This window comes from Haemorhous mexicanus, chromosome 16 (genome assembly GCF_027477595.1).
Source record: "Haemorhous mexicanus isolate bHaeMex1 chromosome 16, bHaeMex1.pri, whole genome shotgun sequence".
NCBI lineage: Eukaryota > Metazoa > Chordata > Aves > Passeriformes > Fringillidae > Haemorhous > Haemorhous mexicanus.
The window spans coordinates 2,822,344-2,841,446 of record NC_082356.1 but is presented as its reverse complement, the minus strand read 5'-3'; the positions used below and the strand labels follow the sequence as shown (position 1 = coordinate 2,841,446).

Below are 19,103 nucleotides of genomic sequence, written 5' to 3'. Positions count from 1 at the left end.
CTTTGCACTTTTCTTTCCTATGGGAAAAACCATCCAGCTCGACCAGGTGCCCATGGTCAAAACTGAGATTCCACCTCCCAAATTCCATATGTCCAAGGATTCCTCCGTGACAAAAGCTGCCAGGACAAGCAGGTCTGGCTGGTTTGGCCTCTCAGGAGTCTTCTCTCACCACTTCAGCCCCTGAAACTCTTGGGCTCTGTGCTTTGCTACCTATGGAAAAGAATTGTCCTTGTCAAGGCAGAAATGGCCAAAATTTGGATTCCATCTGCAAAATTCCCTGTATCCAAGGGCTGCTTTCAGACAAAAACTGCCAGGACAGAGAGGTTTGGCTGCCCTTGGCCTGTGGTAGCTGCCTTTCATCTGGCCCTGAAACACTGGTGTTCCATGCTTTCCTTATTATGGAAAAGAACCGTCCTTCTCCTCCAGGCATCCATGGCTGAAACTGGTGTTCCATCTCTAAAATTCCCTATATCCAGAAATTGCCCCCAGAAAAAATCTTCTGTCTAATCTGGCTGCCCATGGCCTCTGGTGGATGCTGCTCATCTGCCCCTGGAACACTGGGGCTGGGTTGTTTCCTTCCTCTGGAGACCACTGTGACACTGTGAGGACCACGTGGAACCATGGAGACCATTGTGACACTTTGGGACCATGGTGACACCGTGGGGCTTCTTGGAACCAAGAGACCACCGTGACACTGTGGGGCCTCGTGGAACCATGGAGACCATTAAGACCCTTCAGGGCCTTGTGTCACCAAGGGGCCACTGTGACACCTCAGGGCCTCATGGAAGCAAGGGCACCACTGGGACATTGTGGGGCCCTGTGCAATCAGGGGAACATGGAACAGCTCTGGCTGATTTGGCCTCCCAGGGGCCACCTGACAGGTCTGGCTGATCTTGGAATGTCAAGGGCTGCCTCTCATCTGCCCATGAACCACTGGGGTTCCATGCTTTCCTTCCTGTGTAAAAGAATTTCCTCTCTTCTCAGACACCCATGGAGAAAATTGGTACTCGCCCTAAAAAATTTCCTGTATGCAAGGCTATGTTGCAGACAAAAACCTGCCACCTCTGCCTGGCCTTGGCCTCTGGTGGTCACATCTCATCTGCCTCAGAAGCAACAGGGCTCTGTGCCTTCCTTCCTATGGAAAAGAATCAGCCTTCTTGACCTGGGGCCATGGCAGAAATTGGAATTTGGTTGCCAAAATTCCATCTATCCCAGGATTGCTCCCAGACAAAAGCTGCCAAGACAGACACCTCTGCCTGGCCTTGGCCTCTGGTGCTGTTCTTAGACTATGAGAAGAAGACTATGAGTGTTTTTATTTGCAAACACCTTGGAGAGGGCCCAAAGATCTCCCAAGCTGGGGCTTGCAGGCCTCAAGAACATAACCCATGGAGGTTGATGTGCCTGGTCCCAGTTGAGAAGAGACTGAGGAGAGAACAGGAGTGGCCTGGCAGGGCTTGAAGGGTGGATTCAGAAGTGGTGGAGCTTTTTCTCCATAGTGGGAAAGAGCCAGATAGAGAAATGATACCACAAATGCAGAGGGGGAGGCCCAGAGTGGACACAAGAGGAGAACCAGGCACCAGAGCAGGGCTGTGGTGCAGCACATCCCCCAGAAGGAGCCTGGGTCAGCCCAAGGCTTTGTGTGGGCAGGCAGAGGCAGGCAGGAGGCAGAGCTGTCAGCAAAGGAAGGGGCCAGCCAGGTGGGGCAGCCGGGGGATGAGCACAGCCTGCAGGGACAGAGGCGCAGGGCAGGGACACCGTAGCACAGCCTGGGCTGCACAGGGCACAGGCATGGGCAGCAGCTGCCAGGCCCTGACAGAGCCAACTTGGGCAGCACTTTGGCCATGGCTGCTGGGCCTGGGCCTGAGCCAGGAGCAGGAGACAAGTGACCCTTGCAGGCCTGGGGGCTCACGGCCTCCTTGTCCCTGCTCAGCAGCCTGGCAGGGGCCGCCCCATGCTCCTGCCCTTGGCACTGCACATCCCCACATGCCAGTGCCCATCCCGGGAAGAGCCCTGAGCAAGGAGGGAGGGACAGGATCTGCCTGGCCAGGGGCTGGGGCTCAGGCCTTGGCCCTTTGCATTCCTGAAACACATCCAGCTTTGCTCAGCCCCAGAGACACCTTTGCCTTGTTTGTCCCCAGCTGGCATCACTGCCTCCAGTGTTCTGCTCTAACTGGAACCTGGGGACGCTTTCTCAGTCGTGTCCCTCAGTGGGACCCATTAAAACTTCAAGAAACTTCAGAGTTTCAATTTAACTTTGAGTTGTTGAGTAGCTTTTTGAACACTCTCTCAGGGACTGAGTCTGTTGTAAACAACACCAAAGACATGAGAGGGTCATTAAAGTTTTCCTCGTCTAGTTATGGAGAAAGATCTCAAAGACCTTGTAAGAAATACACATTCCTATTTTAAAGGATGTATTTAATTTATTTCTCTTTAGAGCAGAGGTGATTGCAGCATTCTGTGACTGATATTGACCCAGGGTCTCTCCTCAGGAGCTCTGGCCTGATCACAGAAGCTGTGCCTTGAGCTGTGGGTGACACTGGGACATAGTGGGAGTGACGCTGGGGAGGACAGGGACAAACTGGGGACAATGGGAACACTGTGGGGAAGACTGGGGACACTGGGGCATCCTGTGGATGACACTGGGGGGGAACTGGAAGGGACTGGGAATAAACTCAGGTGTATTGGGAGGGACTGGAGGGGCACTGGGGTTGTATTGGGTTCTGCTTGGGACGAACAGGTCTGTAATGGGGTTGTACTGGGAGGGACTGGAGGGGGTGAATGGGCTGTTCCTGCCTCCCCCGCTTCCCATTTACCGAGGCTCCCGCCTATCAGCGAACTGAGCCAATCAGCGCCGGAGATCGGTGCCTCGGGGGCGGTGCCTAGCATGGCCGCAGTCTTCTATTTCTAACTACAAATCCCATCATGCCCCGCGGCCCAATTGAGCCCCATTGGAGCTGGGACTACAACGGCCGTCATGCCCCGCGCTCCACAGACATACCACCCCCCCCCCGGGGTCCGCCCCCATCTGTCCCATAAGTGTCCCCCAGACACTCCAGGATCTCTCCGTGCCCCCTGAGTGCCCCCTGAGCGCCCATTCGGGACCCCCCTAAAGCGTCCCCGGAACCCCTGAGTGCACCCGCACCCACAGCTGCCCGGCATAGCCATTTCTGGGAATTCATCTCATCTCATCTCCCGCGGCCCCAGAGCCCCTCAGAACACAGTCCCCCGCCTAAAATTCCTGCCGCGCCCAGCGCCCATAAAAGCACGGATAGAGCTCCCTGAGCTCCCCCCCAAGGGGTCCCGAGCCGCTTAAGCTTCCCCGAGGACCTCAAGTCGCGGCTTGGACGCAAAAGTATCCCCCAACATCGTGTTCGAGCCACTTCCGGGACTACAGCTCCCATCATGCTCCGCTATTCCAGCAGGGACTTTATCTCCCGTCATGCACCGTGCCCCGGCGAGAGCCATTGCAGCTGCGTCTCGAACTCCCGTGATGCTCCGCGGCCCTGTTAAACCGAATGATACCCGCTCCTACAACTCCCATCACCCCCCGCGCCCCAGAGAGCCCCGTTCGAGCACCCCAAGGGCCCGCCCGGACCCCGAAGGGCCCCAAATTCTCCTCCCCGACCTCCAAGGGCTCCCCTGGACCCCCAAGTGCTGCCCCGGACCCCGAAGTGTCCCTCAGAATCCCTGAGTGCCCCTCCAAGTTCTCACCCGGCTCCCCCAAGTGTCCTCCAGACCCTCAAGTTCTCTCTGAATTCCCTCCCCAGACCTAAAACAGCCCCAAATGTGCCCCAGAAATGTCTCCAGGCACCCCAAAGTTCCTCCCCTTGACACTATCGGAGAAAAAGATGATAAAAATGATGCCAAAAGGACTACAAATATTACTAGTTTCCATAAAGCGGGAGAAATATATAGCCAATAGACATGAATTAATTAAGGAAATTGTGTTACTTATAAACAATTGTTATGAATTGAAGCAAACTCCAATAAGCTTAGTCCAATTGGAATTTATTAATTACAGCAAGCAAGGCATAAGCAAAATCAGCGCTGGGCGACAGGGGAGCCTCCGCTGGCCAAGGACTGCCGCACCCACTGTTCGATACAGTCTAACTTTTATACTGTATCTCTTCTCGTTGGGGACGGGTCCAGAAAGTTCTCTGCGCATGCGTCTTCTTGCTGCTAAGGGGTCCTCCTCTGCTGGTCGTTGTCTGATGAAGGCTGCTAGTCTTCCTCGGTCGTCCTCCGGTCGACTCCTCCTCATCTAGTGGTCATACCTAAAATTCTAGAAGTTATGGTTTATTGAGCATTTATTAAGCAAAAAATATTTTAAGCAAGCATTTATTAAGCAAAAATATACTTGTGATTGTATGCGGTTTTGGTTACACGTGGTTTTAGGTCTAAGTGTTTTATTCCCTCTATCTTTAGCACTTTAGTGAACAGAACATGAACAAAACACACCAGGTTCCACCACACAATGACCAATAAATTTTTGGTTGCTAAAAATGTATGGATTTTTAAATATAAATATTGAAATTTGGTAATAGAGACATAGAATAATACTAATATAAATAAAAAATAATTATAATTTTAGTAATTCAATGCATTTTTTTTTTAAGGCAAAATGTATAATTTTTTTATGCTTTGGGATGTCAGTCTGTAAGAGAGTCCAAAGATCCCTCATTTGCCTCACAACCACCATCGAGGACGGAGATTGAAGTCCTTCCCAAGGACTGAGACTGAGATCCTTAAAATTCTAACAGGGGGGCTGGGCTGACTGAAGCGGGATGTCTGCCATTGGGAGCGGGATGTTTCCCATAGGAACCATTCCTGAAACAACGGGCCCCGCTCACTGCTGGCACCGGTTTGTCCTGTTCAGAACTGGACTGTCTGTACCTGTGAGAGAGTCTGTCTGAAATATCCTCCAATCTGCCTCACAACTGTCACTGAGAGATCGCTCAGAAGACCCCCTTTGTCCCATTCCTGGCCCTACAGTGGAAAGTTCCCTGCCAAGCCAGGGGCTCTAAGACCTGAAGGAATTGCTAAGTTACTGTTTCCACAGGTGCATTTTTCTGCATGCTACACTGAGCCCAATGAGAAGAAGGGGGCACTGAGCCCTTTTTGCAACAATAGCCTTGGAAGCTGTCCCACCTCTTGGCCTGGCTGAACTTCTCCTGAGCTTTTGAGTGGTCTCCCACAGAAGACCCCTCTCGTTCATCTGCAAGCACTGTGACAGACAAGCTGAGATGACAGAAGCCTCTCCACCAGAGAAAAACCTGAGAAATCCCCACGTGAGAAAGGCCGCTCCTACACTCCCCAAGGACTGGGACTGAAGCCCCCAGCCCGGGGAGGTGCGCGGGGGAGGCGAGCTGACCAAAGCAAGATGGATGTTGCAGGTGTGGGCATTGGACCACGAAAACAATAGCCCTTGCCCACTGATATAAACTGTGTGTACCCCTTTTCCAAATACCATTATTTTACCAGATGATACAATAGATTCAGTTTTGAAATAATCCCCCTCCCCCCTCAACAAAAAGTGTATAATTGGAGTCCAGATGGACTGCATCTCGGAGATCTCCCCAACGTAACAGGCAGATCCTCAACTGGACTGGACCTAAGGACTTTGTCTCTACGTTTGGTAGCTCTATTCCCCTTTTTCTTTCTCTCTCTCTTTCTCTGTCTTTCTCTCCCTTAATCCCTCCATCGCATTTTGCTGTGGTCATTCAATAAAGGTGCATTTGTTTGGATTATTGCTGCAACACCCCCCTGTACCGTGTTGGTTCTTTTTGCACCCTGAGATCCCTTACGAACCATCATGAAACCCATTCATAGGGACGGATCGTGACAACCTGTTCTCAAGGGACTCATTCTCCACTGTCCTGTACCTGTTCCCTCGATGTGCCGTCCTGCTCCCCTCCCGGCGGTAGATTATAAAAGACCCCAAGTTAACCAAAGACTTTGAGATTCTCCCCAAGGTTACAAGATGGATCTGTTGGCCGGACCACGAGGATTTCGTGTCTATGTTGGTAGCTATTCACCTCCCCCCCCTTTCTCTCTCTCTCTGTCCTTTATCTCCTTTCTAATCCTTCTATCACATCTGCTCTGGGCACTCAATAAAAGGTGCATTTGTTTTGGTTAATACTGAAAGTCCCCTGCTGTGTGTGTTTGCACTCTGAGATCGGTAAAACGAACCATCAGGACCCCCCTTGTCCCAGCGGATCATGACACGGCCTGATGGGGTTGCTGCCCACAGCACGTGAACGTGATCTTCTTGGTGGTGGCTACAGTGGTTCATCTGGTCTTGCTTTCCGGTCTCCCTATCCTAGAATTACCTATGCCACCTGCTTTTCTCATACTGTGGTTCTCTGTAATTCCTTAATTAGTCAGCCCTTATTAAGTTCACTCTTGGAATAGGGGAATATCAGCTCCCCATCATATCGAGTGCATTTGAATGCACTTGAATGCATTTTGCCTGCATTCAAAATATGGTCCCTGTTTTTGATTTACTGTGGAATCTCTGTTTGTATTTTCTGCCTCTGTTGAGGTTGGGATTGAAGGTACTTGAGATGATATTTCAGACTCAGGTATTCATTGTTTCTTATCAGTGAAACAGCCTCACAACCATGAGTTCTGCAGCCTTTCATTAGCAAGGCACAAAATGGCTCACTGTCTCTTGTTACAAGGCCTGGATGGTACCAAGGAGACCACGGTGATACTGGGGATCCAAGAGACCATGGTGACACCATGGAAACTCATGGAACTGTGGGCATTGTGACACAGCAAGGCTTCATGGAACCAAGAGTCAACTGCGACTCTACCAAACCTCATGGAACCAAGGGCCCATTGTGACACTGAAGAACTTCAGGGAACCAAGAGTCGCTTGTGACACGGGGGGTACTCATGAAACCATGGTGACCATTTTGAAACTTCAAGGCCTGATGGAAGCAAAGGGTCATTCTGGCACTTCTGAGCCTTGGAACCAAAGGGACCATAGTGACACAGTGGGGCTCTGTGGAACCAAGGGGCCACGGTGACATTGGGGAGCGTCATTGAACCAACTGTCCATGGTGACACTGCAGGGCCTGATGGAATCTTGGACACCATTGTGACACTACAAGGCATCATGGAAGCAAGGGGCCACTGTCACACTATGGGGCCTCTTGGGGCCCAGGGGCAGTTGTGATACCATGGAAATTATGGCAATAAGTGGCACCATGAAACCAAGGAGACCCTTGTGACACTACAGGAACCCATGGCACTAAGGATCCATGGAACAGTGCAGGACACATGGAACCGAGGGGCCATTGTGATGCTGTAGAACCAAAAGGGCCCATTGTGACACTGTGGGCCCCCATGGATCCAAAGGTCCAGTTTGACATTGCAGGGCCTCATGGAATCCTGGAGACCACTGTGAAACTTTGAGGCCTTGTTGAATTAAGTGGCCCTGCAGGTCCTCATGGAACCAGTGAGACCCCTTAGAACCAAGGGTCCATTGTGACCCTGTGGTACCAAGGTGTCGTGGGTTGACCCAGGCCAGATGCCAGGCATCCATGAGAGCTGCTCGCTCACTCCCCTCTGCAGGACAGAGAAAATTTAATAAAGGGCTCATGGGTTGAGATAAGGACTGGGAGAGATCACTCATCAAATACTGTCCTGGGAAAAACAGGCTTAGCTTAGAGATATGAAATTCATTTATTACTAACAAACTCAGAGCAGGAAAAGGGGAAATAAAATAAGCCCCTCTCCTCCCTCCTTCCAGCTCTACCTCCTACCCCAGCAGTGCAGGGAGACAGGGAAAGGGGGTTATGGTCAGTTCATCACCCATGGCTTCTGCCCTTGCTCACGGAGAGGGGTGGTTCCCCTGCTGCACCGTGGGTCCCTCCCGAGGGAGGCAGTTCTGCAGGAACTTCTCCAATGTGAGTCCATTTCAGGGGCAACAGCCCTCTGCAAACTGCTGCAGTGTGAGTCCATCCCAGGGACAGCAGTCCTTCCCAAACTGCTGCAGCATGGGTCACTCTTCCATGGGGTGCATTCCTCCAAGGACAGGCTGCTCCAGCCTGGGAGCAGGGGCCCTCTCTCCATGGCTCTCCTACAGGGTGTCTGGGTCTCCAGTGCCTGAAACACCTCCTCCCCCTCCTTCTGCACTGACCTTGATGTCTGCAGAGTTGTTCTTCTCACATGTCTTCCCTCTGCTCTTTTCTGACTGGAGTTAAAACTGCACGACAATCTCTATTTTAGTTTCTTTTTAAATCTGTTATCACTGAGGCGCTACCACCGTTTGTAACTGGCCCAGCCTTGGCCAGCAGCAGGTTCATCCTTGAAGCCATCAGGGACTGGCTGTGCCAGACACGGTGGAAGCTTCCAGCAGCTTCTCACAGGAGCCATCCCTGTGCCCCACCACTGCCAAAAACTAGGCCATGGTACCAAGGGGCTGTTGTGACTCTGGGGGCCCACATGGAACCAAGGAGCCACGGTGACACTGTGGGACCTCATGGAACCAAGGAGCCACGGTGACACTGTGGGGCCTCATGGAACCAAGGAGCCACGGTGACACTGTGGGGCCACATGGAACCAAGGAGCCACGGTGACACTGTGGGGCCACTGGAACCAAGGAGCCATTGTGACACTGTGGGGCCTCATGGAACCAAGGGGCAAGGGTGACACTGTGGGGCCTCATGGAACCAAGGAGCCACAGTGACACTGTGGGGCCTCATGGAACCAAGGAGCCACGGTGACACTGTGGGGCCTCATGGAACCAAGGGGCCATTGTGACACTGTGGGGCCTCATGGAACCAAGGAGCCACAGTGACACTGTGGGGCCACATGGAACCAAGGGGCAAGGGTGGCACTGTGGGGCCTCATGGAACCAAGGAGCCACGGTGACACTGTGGGACCACTGGAACCAAGGAGCCACAGTGACACTGTGGGGCCTCATGGAACCAAGGAGCCACGGTGACACTGTGGGGCTTCATGGAACCAAGGAGCCATGGTGACACTGTGGGGCCGCATGGAACCAAGGAGCCACGGTGACACTGTGGGGCCTCATGGAACCAAGGAGCCATTGTGACACTGTGTGGCCTCATGGAACCAAGGGTCAAGGGTGACACCACAGGGCTTGGTGGAACCCAGGTTCAATGTGACACTGCGTGGCTTCATGGAGCCAAGGAGAGCACTGTGACACTATGGAACCTAATGGAATTATCAGAAACGATACAACTTCTGGTTTCTTTTAACGTAACTTCAGTCAGGGGTTTGTTTGCCCAGGTAGAGGGGAATTGAAGTTTCTCTTCAAAAGACTCTGCTCACCAAGGCTGGGTGAGGCCTGATGAGCTTAACATCTACAGATTGGGAGTGGCCAGAAGATGAACAGGAGGTAAATGAACATTAATGAACATCACCCCCAGTGTGCAGAGACACCTGGTCTGGGAAAAGATTGAGAAGGGAATCAAAGAATGAGGATTAATTGACATCAAAGGCGAACGGATCAATCAGCAATAGCAGATGGAATACTAAGAATTGGATAATTTAAGAGCAAAGAACATTAATTTCTTTGGGTTTTTTCTGTATAAATATGTGAGAAGTGTAGTAAAGAACAATGTGTGATGGAATGATTTTCACTGTGCAACCCGGACACGTGTGGATGGAATAATTTCTGTTGCATGTGATGGCCGCAATGACATCCTGGCAAGAATAAAGTAATGCCTAAATTCTGTAAGGTGTTGTTGGAGTTTCTGTTTTTCATGCAGTTTCAGTGTCAGTCCAGTGAGGTCCATCACCAACACAGGCTCTTTCTGGACTCTTTAGAGAAGAGAACCGGAGGCCACGATTGCACAAACCTCTCAGAGACTCCCAGGCAAAAGCAAAACCCAAAGTCCCTGGGAGCATTCAGGAGCCCCCAGGGCCATTCCTGAGCAAGGCTCCCCAGGGACTCCTTCCAGCAGATCCCTGAGGCCACTGGGATGTAGGGCAGGGGGGATGCTGAGGGCAGGACAAGGGGCTGACAGTGCCCAGCCTGGCTGGGGCTGTGCCAGGAGGCCCCAGTGCCTCAGGACAAGGTGTCTCCTCCCAGCCCTTGGTGGCACAGACCCTGCTGTGCCCAGGGCACCAAGACTTGGCTTCTCCTGGGCACTGCAAGCCCTGCCAGGGCCCTTGGCCATGTCCAGCACAGCTTGTCCTGCGCTGTCCCACAGCTGCTGCTGTGTCCCTTCAGGCTGCACACTCCCATCTCGCTGCCCCCTGGCTCTGCCCTGCCACTGCCAGCCCTGCCCTGACCTCTGCCCACCCTCACCCTCTGTGTCTGGGGACACACACACATGCACTGAGCTCATCCCCCTCCTTCTGGGTGCTGCTCCTGCCACAGCACTGCCCTGGGAGGGTTCATTCCTCACAGGAGCTGCTGTGTTTGTACTGGAGCATTTTATAGCTCTGCTTCTGCCTCTCTGGCAATTGTCTCTTCAAAGAGCTCTCCAAGGAAAAGATTCATTCAATTGTGGAATAGCAGAGGTGGGAAGAGCCCCCTGAGCCCCCTTGGCCTGGGTGTGGCTGGGATGGAGTTCCCTTTGCCCAGAGCACCCCTGTCCTGCTGTGCTTGGCTCTTGTGGCTGCAGCAGGGCTGGTCCCAGCCCAAGGCTTTGGCTGTCCCTGAGCAGGGCTCGCCCCACATGAGGCTTTTCTGCAACCTGCTCCCCCAGTGGGCTGGGGGTGGGCAGGTGTTCCTGGGGGCGCAGGGATGGGACAGCTTGGCTGGACTGACCCAAGGGCTCTTCCATTCCCTGTGATGTCCAGATCAGCAAGGAAATGAGGGGGACAAGAAGGTCTCTGGATTTTCTGTATTAATACATTTGTCTTCCAAAGCAACCACTACAGGTGCTGAACTCTTGTTTTCCCATGGTTTTCTTTGCTTCTGCATTTGGCCTTTGCTTTTTGGTCCCTCCAGTATTAATCTCTCTTTATGATGACCCCCAATGTTTTCACCTTATTTTCTCCTGTCTTCTGATGAAGGAGGGACAGTGACAGAGACACCTGGTTGTCACTTGATGGCCAGAGGGGTTTAACCACAGTCACCCTGCCCAACTCTTCTCTTATGGGCACAGCCAGAAATGTCAGGGCTCTGCCAGGTGCCCACCCCTGAGCTGGGCTCATGCCCTCCTCCCAGCCCCAGGGCTGCCCAGGGACACGAGTCCTTCCCTTGCACACACACACAGAGTTCATTGCAGCACGGGCAGGGGCTCCCTGGGCTCTGCTGCCACTGCCAGAGCCTGGCAGGGACCTCAGCCCTGCGGGTGTCACCCTGCCCTGCTCTGCCCTGCCTGAGGTGCCCCACGGCCAGAGGGATGGACACAGGGAGCTCTGTGCTCAGGAGCTCGTCCCAGCCCTGCACTCAGGGGTTCCCAGGGGATGTTACTCTCTGGAAAGTCCAGGAGCAGCTGAAGGAGTTTGTGCTCACTGGGTTTATGTCCCCTCACACACACAGGATGTTCAGGGCTGTGGAGTGTCCGTGCACTGCAGACACAGACTCCTGACCCGGGCACTTGATGTCCCTCCATGGAGAGAAGAAGAACCTCTGTGACCTGGGGTGAGAGGCCACTGCTGTAGCAGTGCTGGCTTTGCACTGCTGGGACAGCCCCCACCCTGATCACTGCCACACTTCTGCTGGGCACTGCTGGTTTCCTCTGCAGAGCACTGTGCTGGGCACATCCCTGAGAGTAACTGGGAAGGAGATTGAAGCTTTCAGGCCCTGCACTGGGGAGATGCCCTTGCATGATGGAAATGCTGCTGCAGAGCCCAGCTCTGTCCCAGCAGTGCCCACAACCTGTCCCTGCCTGCAGTCCCTGGACAGGCACACAGCAGGACAGGGACTGAGCTGGCAGAGCCCTGAGGCCCTAAACCAGCACAGGGGTTCTGAAGGGGAGTGTGGCAGTGAAGGCAGGGGAGGCTATGGAGGAGAAGCCCTGGGGCTCCCTGGAAGTGAGGAACACTGGGGTTCCTTTTTCTCCTTCAGCTCTGCCCAGAAGCACCAACTCTACAGCTCCAGAAAAGCCAGGGAAGAAAGATGTCAGGCACACATGGCAATACACAATTCTTCAATGTAGTAGTAGAAGTACAGCTCCTGGTTTATACAGTCACTGGGTGCCACTGGAAAAACAAACACTGAATTTAAAATGTATAATCAAAGATTTTGGTGTGAACAAATTCTCAAAAGTATAACAACTGTGCCAGCAGTAAAAAATGCATGGCACAGAACGAGCATAAATATGTAACATCATAACAGCTATGCAGGAGAATGACTATTTATTGCTACTGAAAACCATCTGTGATCATTTTCCTCAAGGCAGCCTTGAGCTCCTGGTTCCTCAGGCTGTAGATGAGGGGGTTCAGGGCTGGAGGCACCACCGAGTACAGAACTGACACTGCCAGATCCAGGGATGGGGAGGAGATGGAGGGAGGCTTCAGGTGAGCAAATGTGCCAGTGCTGAGGAACAGGGAGACCACAGCCAGGTGAGGGAGGCTGGTGGAAAAGGCTTTGTGCCGTCCCTGCTCAGAGAGGATCCTCAGCACAGCCCTGAAAATCTGCACATAGGAGTAAACCATGAACACAAAACAACCAAAGGCTAAAGAGGCAACAACTACAATAATTCCATGCTCCCTGAGTTTGGAGTGTGAGCAGGAGAGCTTGAGGATGTGTGGGATTTCACAGAAGAACTGGCCCAGGGCATTGCCATGGCACAGGGGCAGGGAAAATGTATTGGCTGTGTGCAGCAGAGCATTGAGAAAGGCACTGGCCCAGGCAGCTGCTGCCATGTGGGCACAAGCTCTGCTGCCCAGGAGGGTCCCGTAGAGCAGGGGTTTGCAGATGGACACGTAGCGGTCATAGCTCATGACTGTGAGCAAGGAAAATTTTGCTGTGGGGAAGAAGAAAACTAGAAATAGCTGTGCAGAACATCCTTTGTAGGAGATGTTCCTGGTGTCCCAGAGGGAATTGTGCATGGCTTTGGGCACAGTGGTGCAGATGGAGCCCAGGTCAGTGAGGGCCAGGTTGAGCAGGAAGAAGAACATGGGCGTGTGCAGGTGGTGGCCGCAGGCTACGGCGCTGATGATGAGGCCGTTGCCCAGGAGGGCAGCCAGGGAGATGCCCAGCAAGAGGCAGAAGTGCAGGAGCTGCAGCTGCCGCGTGTCTGCCAGTGCCAGCAGGAGGAAGTGGCTGATGGAGCTGCTGTTGGACATTTGCTCTGTCTTGGCATGGGGGTCTGTAGAATAAGTAATCATGCAATACTTCAGTTTGTGGAGAATTTCAAATATCCCAGCACAGCCTGGGGGCACTTTCCCTCCACTGCCTGCCCAGGGCTCTGCTACCTGGAGCTGTCCCTGCCAGCAGCTGCTCCCTGTGCCCAGGACTGGGCCATGTCAGTGCTGCCTGAGCGCAGCTCAGCCCTGGGGGCTCAGCTCTGCCCTGCAGACCCCTCCCAGCTCTGGCACTGCCCAAGGGCAGCTCTGGCTCTGCAGGCTCTGATGGGAATGTCAGAGCAATCCTGAAAAGGACTGGAAAAGCGATGCTGATGCTGCCCTAAGGAACCCTGTGCTGATTTCTGGCACTGCCTGGTATATTCAGATCTCAGAGAATTTTTTTTTTTTTTAATAATTTTTCTCTGTCTAAAGTGAGACAGGAATATCTAAGTGCATTTTTCTATCCAGGCATCCCAGAGAAATGGATTAATAAAGCAGGATTTTTTTGTTTTATGCAGACCCTGCCTTGCTGTGCTTATCATTTAATCTACTAGGAAATACCCTGGAGATCAGTGTCATGCTGGGAGCATCCCTTAACAATGTAGCATCCTCACCACACAACAGAAACTCTTCCAAGCCTTACCAGCTGTCTCCTCCCACCCAGATCTGGTCCCACAGTGCTTAGAGCAGCTGCCAGGGCTGGCTGAGAGCTGTCCCTGGCAGGCAGCAGAGTCCCTGCCCCAGCAAAGTGCCCTGGGCTGCAGGACCCTGCTCTGCAGGACAGCCCTGGGCACCCCTGGCTGCTCTGCACAAGAGACAATCAGAGAATGTACTCACAGCGTCTGGAGGCGTTGGGATGTTCCAGCTTTAGGAGATGGCTCCAGGAGCTGCAGCTGCCTTGTCCTGCAGCCAGAGGTTCCTGTGCCAAGGGCTGGCAGTGATTCTCCCCCAGTCACTTCTCAGCATCTTCACAGCCCTGACTGATTGAAAATCTCTCTGTCTCTGTGCTGTGCCCGGGGTGGCCGCAGGCAGTGCCCTCAGCCCTGCTGGGTTGGGAGAGGAGCTGCTCCTGAGGAGATATGTTATTTTGAAGCTCTTCTTGATTGCCAGGAGTTCCTTCTGTTCCAGGAGCCCAGCCCAGCTCAGCAGAACAGACACAGCACAAGGACTTCTCTTGTGGGTTGGGTGCTCAGGCCCTGAACATCACTCCCTGAGAGGGAGTTGAAGAAATCTCTCAAGAATTCAAAGTCACAATCAATCTCCAACGTTTCTTCAAGTTTTAATGGGTCCCACTGAGGGACAAGACTGAGAAAGTGTCCCCAGGTTCCAGTTAGAGCAGAACACTGGAGGCAGTGATGACAGCTGGGGAAAAACAAGGCCAAGGTGTCTTTGGGGCTGAGCAAATCTGGATGTGTTTCAGGAATGCAAAGGGCCAAGGCCTGAGCCCCAGCCCCTGGCCAGGCAGATCCTGTCCCTCCCTCCTTGCTCAGGGCTCTTCCCGGGATGGGCACTGACATGTGGGGATGTGCAGTGCCAAGGGCAGGAGCATGGGGCGGCCCCTGCCAGGCTGCTGAGCAGGGACAAGGAGGCCGTGAGCCCCCAGGCCTGCAAGGGTCACTTGTCTCCTGCTCCTGGCTCAGGCCCAGGCCCAGCAGCCATGGCCAAAGTGCTGCCCAAGTTGGCTCTGTCAGGGCCTGGCAGCTGCTGCCCATGCCTGTGCCCTGTGCAGCCCAGGCTGTGCTACGGTGTCCCTGCCCTGCGCCTCTGTCCCTGCAGGCTGTGCTCATCCCCCGGCTGCCCCACCTGGCTGGCCCCTTCCTTTGCTGACAGCTCTGCCTCCTGCCTGCCTCTGCCTGCCCACACAAAGCCTTGGGCTGACCCAGGCTCCTTCTGAGGGATGTGTTGCACCACAGCCCTGCCCTGGCAGGGAAATTCCTTGTTCTTTTTTCCCAGTCTGGGCCTCCCAAGCTGCCCTTTGCATTAACACTTTCTTTCTCTGGCTGTACTCTACTATGTCAAAAGGATCCACCATCTCTGAATCCACCCTTCAGTCCCTCCCAGGGCTCTCCCCTTCTGTCCTCAGTCTGCACCCCACTGAGCACAGAGCTCCTCTGTCCCTATACAGTGCTCATGTGCTTGAGGACATGGGCGCCTGGACAAGAAGGACGGTTCTTTCCTACAGGAAGGAAACCACAGAGCCCCAGGGTTTTGAAGGCAGATGAGAGGCAGGCACTGGAGGCCAAGGTAAGCCAGACCTGTCTGTCCTTGCAGCTTTTGTCTGAAAGCAACCCTTGGATATTTGGGGAGTTTTGGAGGTGCAATTCCATTTCAGCCATATGTAGCAGTGTATTTCTATAGCCATGGGTGCCTGGACCAGAATGACAGCTCTTCTGCACAGGAAGGAAAGGGCAGAGCCCCAGTGTTTCACAGGCAGATGAGAGCTGGTCTTCAGGAATCCAAGGGAACCTAGACAGTCCTGGCAGCTTTTATCTGGGAGCTCTCTTGGATATAAGGAATTTTGGAGGCAGATTCCCAGTTTTGGCTATGGATGCCTGCACATGAGAGATGTTTCTTTCCATGGAAAGAAAAGCACAGCCCCCCCAGTGTTTTGACGGCAGATGAGAGGTTGCCCCCCCAGATGCCAAGGCCATCTAGAGCTGTCTGTTCTGGCAGATTTCATATAGGAACAATGCTTTGATATAATCAAATATGGAGGTAGAATCCCAATTTCAGCTATGAACCCCTGGAGGAGAAGGAGAGTTCTTTCCCAGAGGAAGGAAAACATGGAGCTCCATGGCTTCAGGGCCAGATGAATAGCAACCCTCAACATGCCAAGGTCAGCCGGACCAGCCAGGCTAAGCCAGCAAGACTTGTTCCATGTTCTTGGACCCTGGGGGCCCTGCAGCAGAACGTTGTTTCCAGAAGGCCCAGCGATACCACAGTGGTCTCCTTGGCTCTGCAGTGTCACACTGGCCCCTTGCTTCCATGGGGACCCATAATGTCACACTGGCCCCTTGCTTCCATGGGGACCCATAGTGTCACACTGGCCCCTTGGTGCCATGGGGACTCAGAGTGCCAGAATGGTCTCATTAGTTCCATGAGTCCCTGCAGTGTCACAAAGAGCTCCTTGGTTCCACAAGGCCCTGCAGAGCCCCTTGATTCAACAAGGCCTCAAAGTGCCAGAATGGTCTCCAGGACTCCATGATGCCCCACAGTGTCACAAGGACACCTTGGCTCCATGAAACCCTGAAATGGGGAAAGGCCCCTTGATTCCATTGGGCTCCTCCCTGTCACACGAGTTCTTAGTTCCACCGCACCCTGTAGTGCCACAATGGTCTCCTTGGTTCCACAGAGTCAGAATCTCTCGGTGGTCTCACGGAGCCCCACTAAGATCCCCTTGATTCCATGAGGCCCCGCCGTGCTACAATGACCCTTAGGTTAAATGGCCCCTTGGTTCCAGTGAGTCCTGAAGTGTCATAATGGTCTCCATGGTTCCACGAGACCCCAGAATGTCACAATGGACTTTTGGTTCCATGAGCTTTCGTACAGCAACAGCAGTGTCCTTGGCTCCACAGTGTCACAAGGGACCCTTTGTTCCATGAGGTTCAGTAGAGTGAGATGGACACCTTGATTCCATGAGGTTCTGTAATGTCCCAATGGACTCCTTGGTTCCATGGCCCTGCTGTCCAGAATTGCCCCTTGGTTCCATGAGGTTCTGTACTGTCAGCAGGAATCACCTTGGTTCAGCAGTGTCATAACCGACCCTTGGTTCCATGAGGTGCCAGGCCTCCCACAGCCTCTCAGAGACCCTTCTCCCCCTCACGGCCCCTCACAGCCCCAGGCCTGGGGCTCCTCCCAAAGGAGAAGGGGTCGGGCCCTGCTTGTTCTCCTTTTGTTTCAGTCCCCTCACAGCCACGAGTGAAGAAAGGCTGAAATGGAGCCTTTCCCCAGCGTTTCCCTCGGGGTTCATTGCGGGCTGAAGCTCTGTGCTGGCGCTGGCCCGAGCGCCACCATCCCTGCAGCCGCCAGGCCTTTGCTGTCCCCCCGTGTCCGTTCCCTGTCCCCGAGTCCCGCCCGGCTCTGGCAGCAGCAGCAGCCGCAGCGCAGGGGGCGCCGGCCCGGCCCAGCCGGGGCTCCCGGCCAGGAGCAGCAGCAGCGCCGGCCCCTTCCCGCCTGCTCCTGCCTCGGCTCCCGAGGGCTTTTTCCAGCTCAGTTCTGGAGTAGAGCAGAAATCACCCACACCCAGCCCTGACTGTGCAGGGCCCGCCTGTGCTGCCCTGACCCAGCCCTCAGAGAAAGAAAGGATCGGGTTCCAGCGCTGTTTTCAGCACTGCTTTACTCACCCTGAGGTGACAGCAGGAGGCTGCTGCTGCCTTTGCCTTGGCAATTGGAGATCATGGCTGCTCTTGCCGCTTGAAATTTATCTGTAAAACTGCAATCGCCTTTTTTGATCAGTGCTACCCAGAGTGCTTTTTTCGTGATGGTGAATGTGGGAATTCTTAAAATCAGAGGATTTTGGGAAAGCTGAAAAAGGCAGGCTTCAGAGACAGCAGAACTGTGATTAGAGCTGAGCTGTAACCATGAGATAGGGCAGCAGAAAAGTTAAATAAGAAGTGGGAAAGTATGGACAAATAGAACAATAGTTTGTGTATTAACGCTTGGCTAGAAAAACTCCCTAAGCTGCAGAAAAGTATATCTAGCCTGATATTAGGAAGTACTGAGCTTAATAAATGAGCTCTGAGCATTTTGTTTTAAGGCTTAGAAGCAGGTATTGTATTCGAAATAATCAGGTATTGTTTTAACCGAAGGTACGTGTGCTTATAATGGTTGGATAGAACTACTGTCAATATGCTTCTGCTTTGTGTGATTGGTCAAAAAACTTTTAAAGTAAGTTGTAACATTGAGTTCTTTGTCTGCTGCCGAGGAGACAAACTGCCGGCATCTTCCCATTGTCATAACCATGTAATGAGACTGATGCTGGAAAATAAACACCTCAAGACACTGTCCTCAGCAGTCCCGTCCTGTTTGTGATTTTGTACATAGACCCCCGGCCGGCAATAGGTGAACTCAGGCTTTTGGTCACAGGCATCATGATTAGCAGATCTTGAAATCCCCTAAAGTCCCTGAGCACTAAGTCAAGGAGAATTAAAGCCACACAGACCACATTTGCAGTGCTCAAACACGGCCCTGTTGCTGCTGCTGCTGAAATAAAATCATCTGATAGAGGCCATCACAGAAATTGCCTCTCAAGTGTCAAATCAAATGAAAAAATCCACCAGGAGAAAGAGAAACCAGAACTTCTCGACTCACTTCATTGTTTCTCCTTCTGAGCAGCAGCAGCAGCAGCAAGTGGAGATGCGCAGAGGTATTTCCAGCTGCTGCTGATCCCAGCTGGAGCCCAGCCTGCTGCCCAGTCCCAGCGGGAAGCTGAGCCCAGCCCGGGGAGCTCCCGCAGTGTCGGGAGCTCAGCGCACGCGGGGCCAGGCCCAGAGCCCCGGGCACGGCCGCCCATTGCGGGGCAGCGGCGCAGACGGAATGTCCTGCGGCCCAAACCTCCTGCTCCTGCCACACAGCGCCAGCGCTCTCCCCCTCCTCCTCCTCTCCCAGCACGGCACAAATTCCAGCTCGGAGGAGGCTTCCCCAGAGAGGGCTCAGGCTCCTGCTTCAGCCTCAGGGTCCCTGCAGAGGAACAGGGCATCTTTCAGGCACTTCCACAAGCTCAAGGCTGCCATTTCATGGGCAATCTGGGATGAAAATGGACTTGTTAGGAAGCACAAAAGCAGAGGGAATTTATCAGAAATTATTAGGAAAAAAATGACCCTTCTTAGAGACAAAGTTCGCAAAGTCATTCCATGCATTTCTCCTTTTCAAATTCTTCCAGT

At 53.3% G+C, this 19,103-nt stretch overlaps 1 protein-coding gene across 1 annotated transcript in view; it reads right to left on the bottom strand.

The window, feature by feature from the left end:
* Nucleotides 1-12,840, bottom strand: part of LOC132334566 (olfactory receptor 14J1-like) — a gene marked incomplete at its 5' end in the record, with an annotated part of 55,111 nt that extends 42,271 nt beyond the window's left edge. Inside the window, one exon of the mRNA XM_059860671.1 lies at nucleotides 12,379-12,840. Within this exon, the coding sequence (XP_059716654.1) occupies nucleotides 12,379-12,840 (462 nt within the window). The remainder of the gene's footprint in view (nucleotides 1-12,378) is intronic.
* Nucleotides 12,841-19,103: the final 6,263 nt, after the last annotated feature.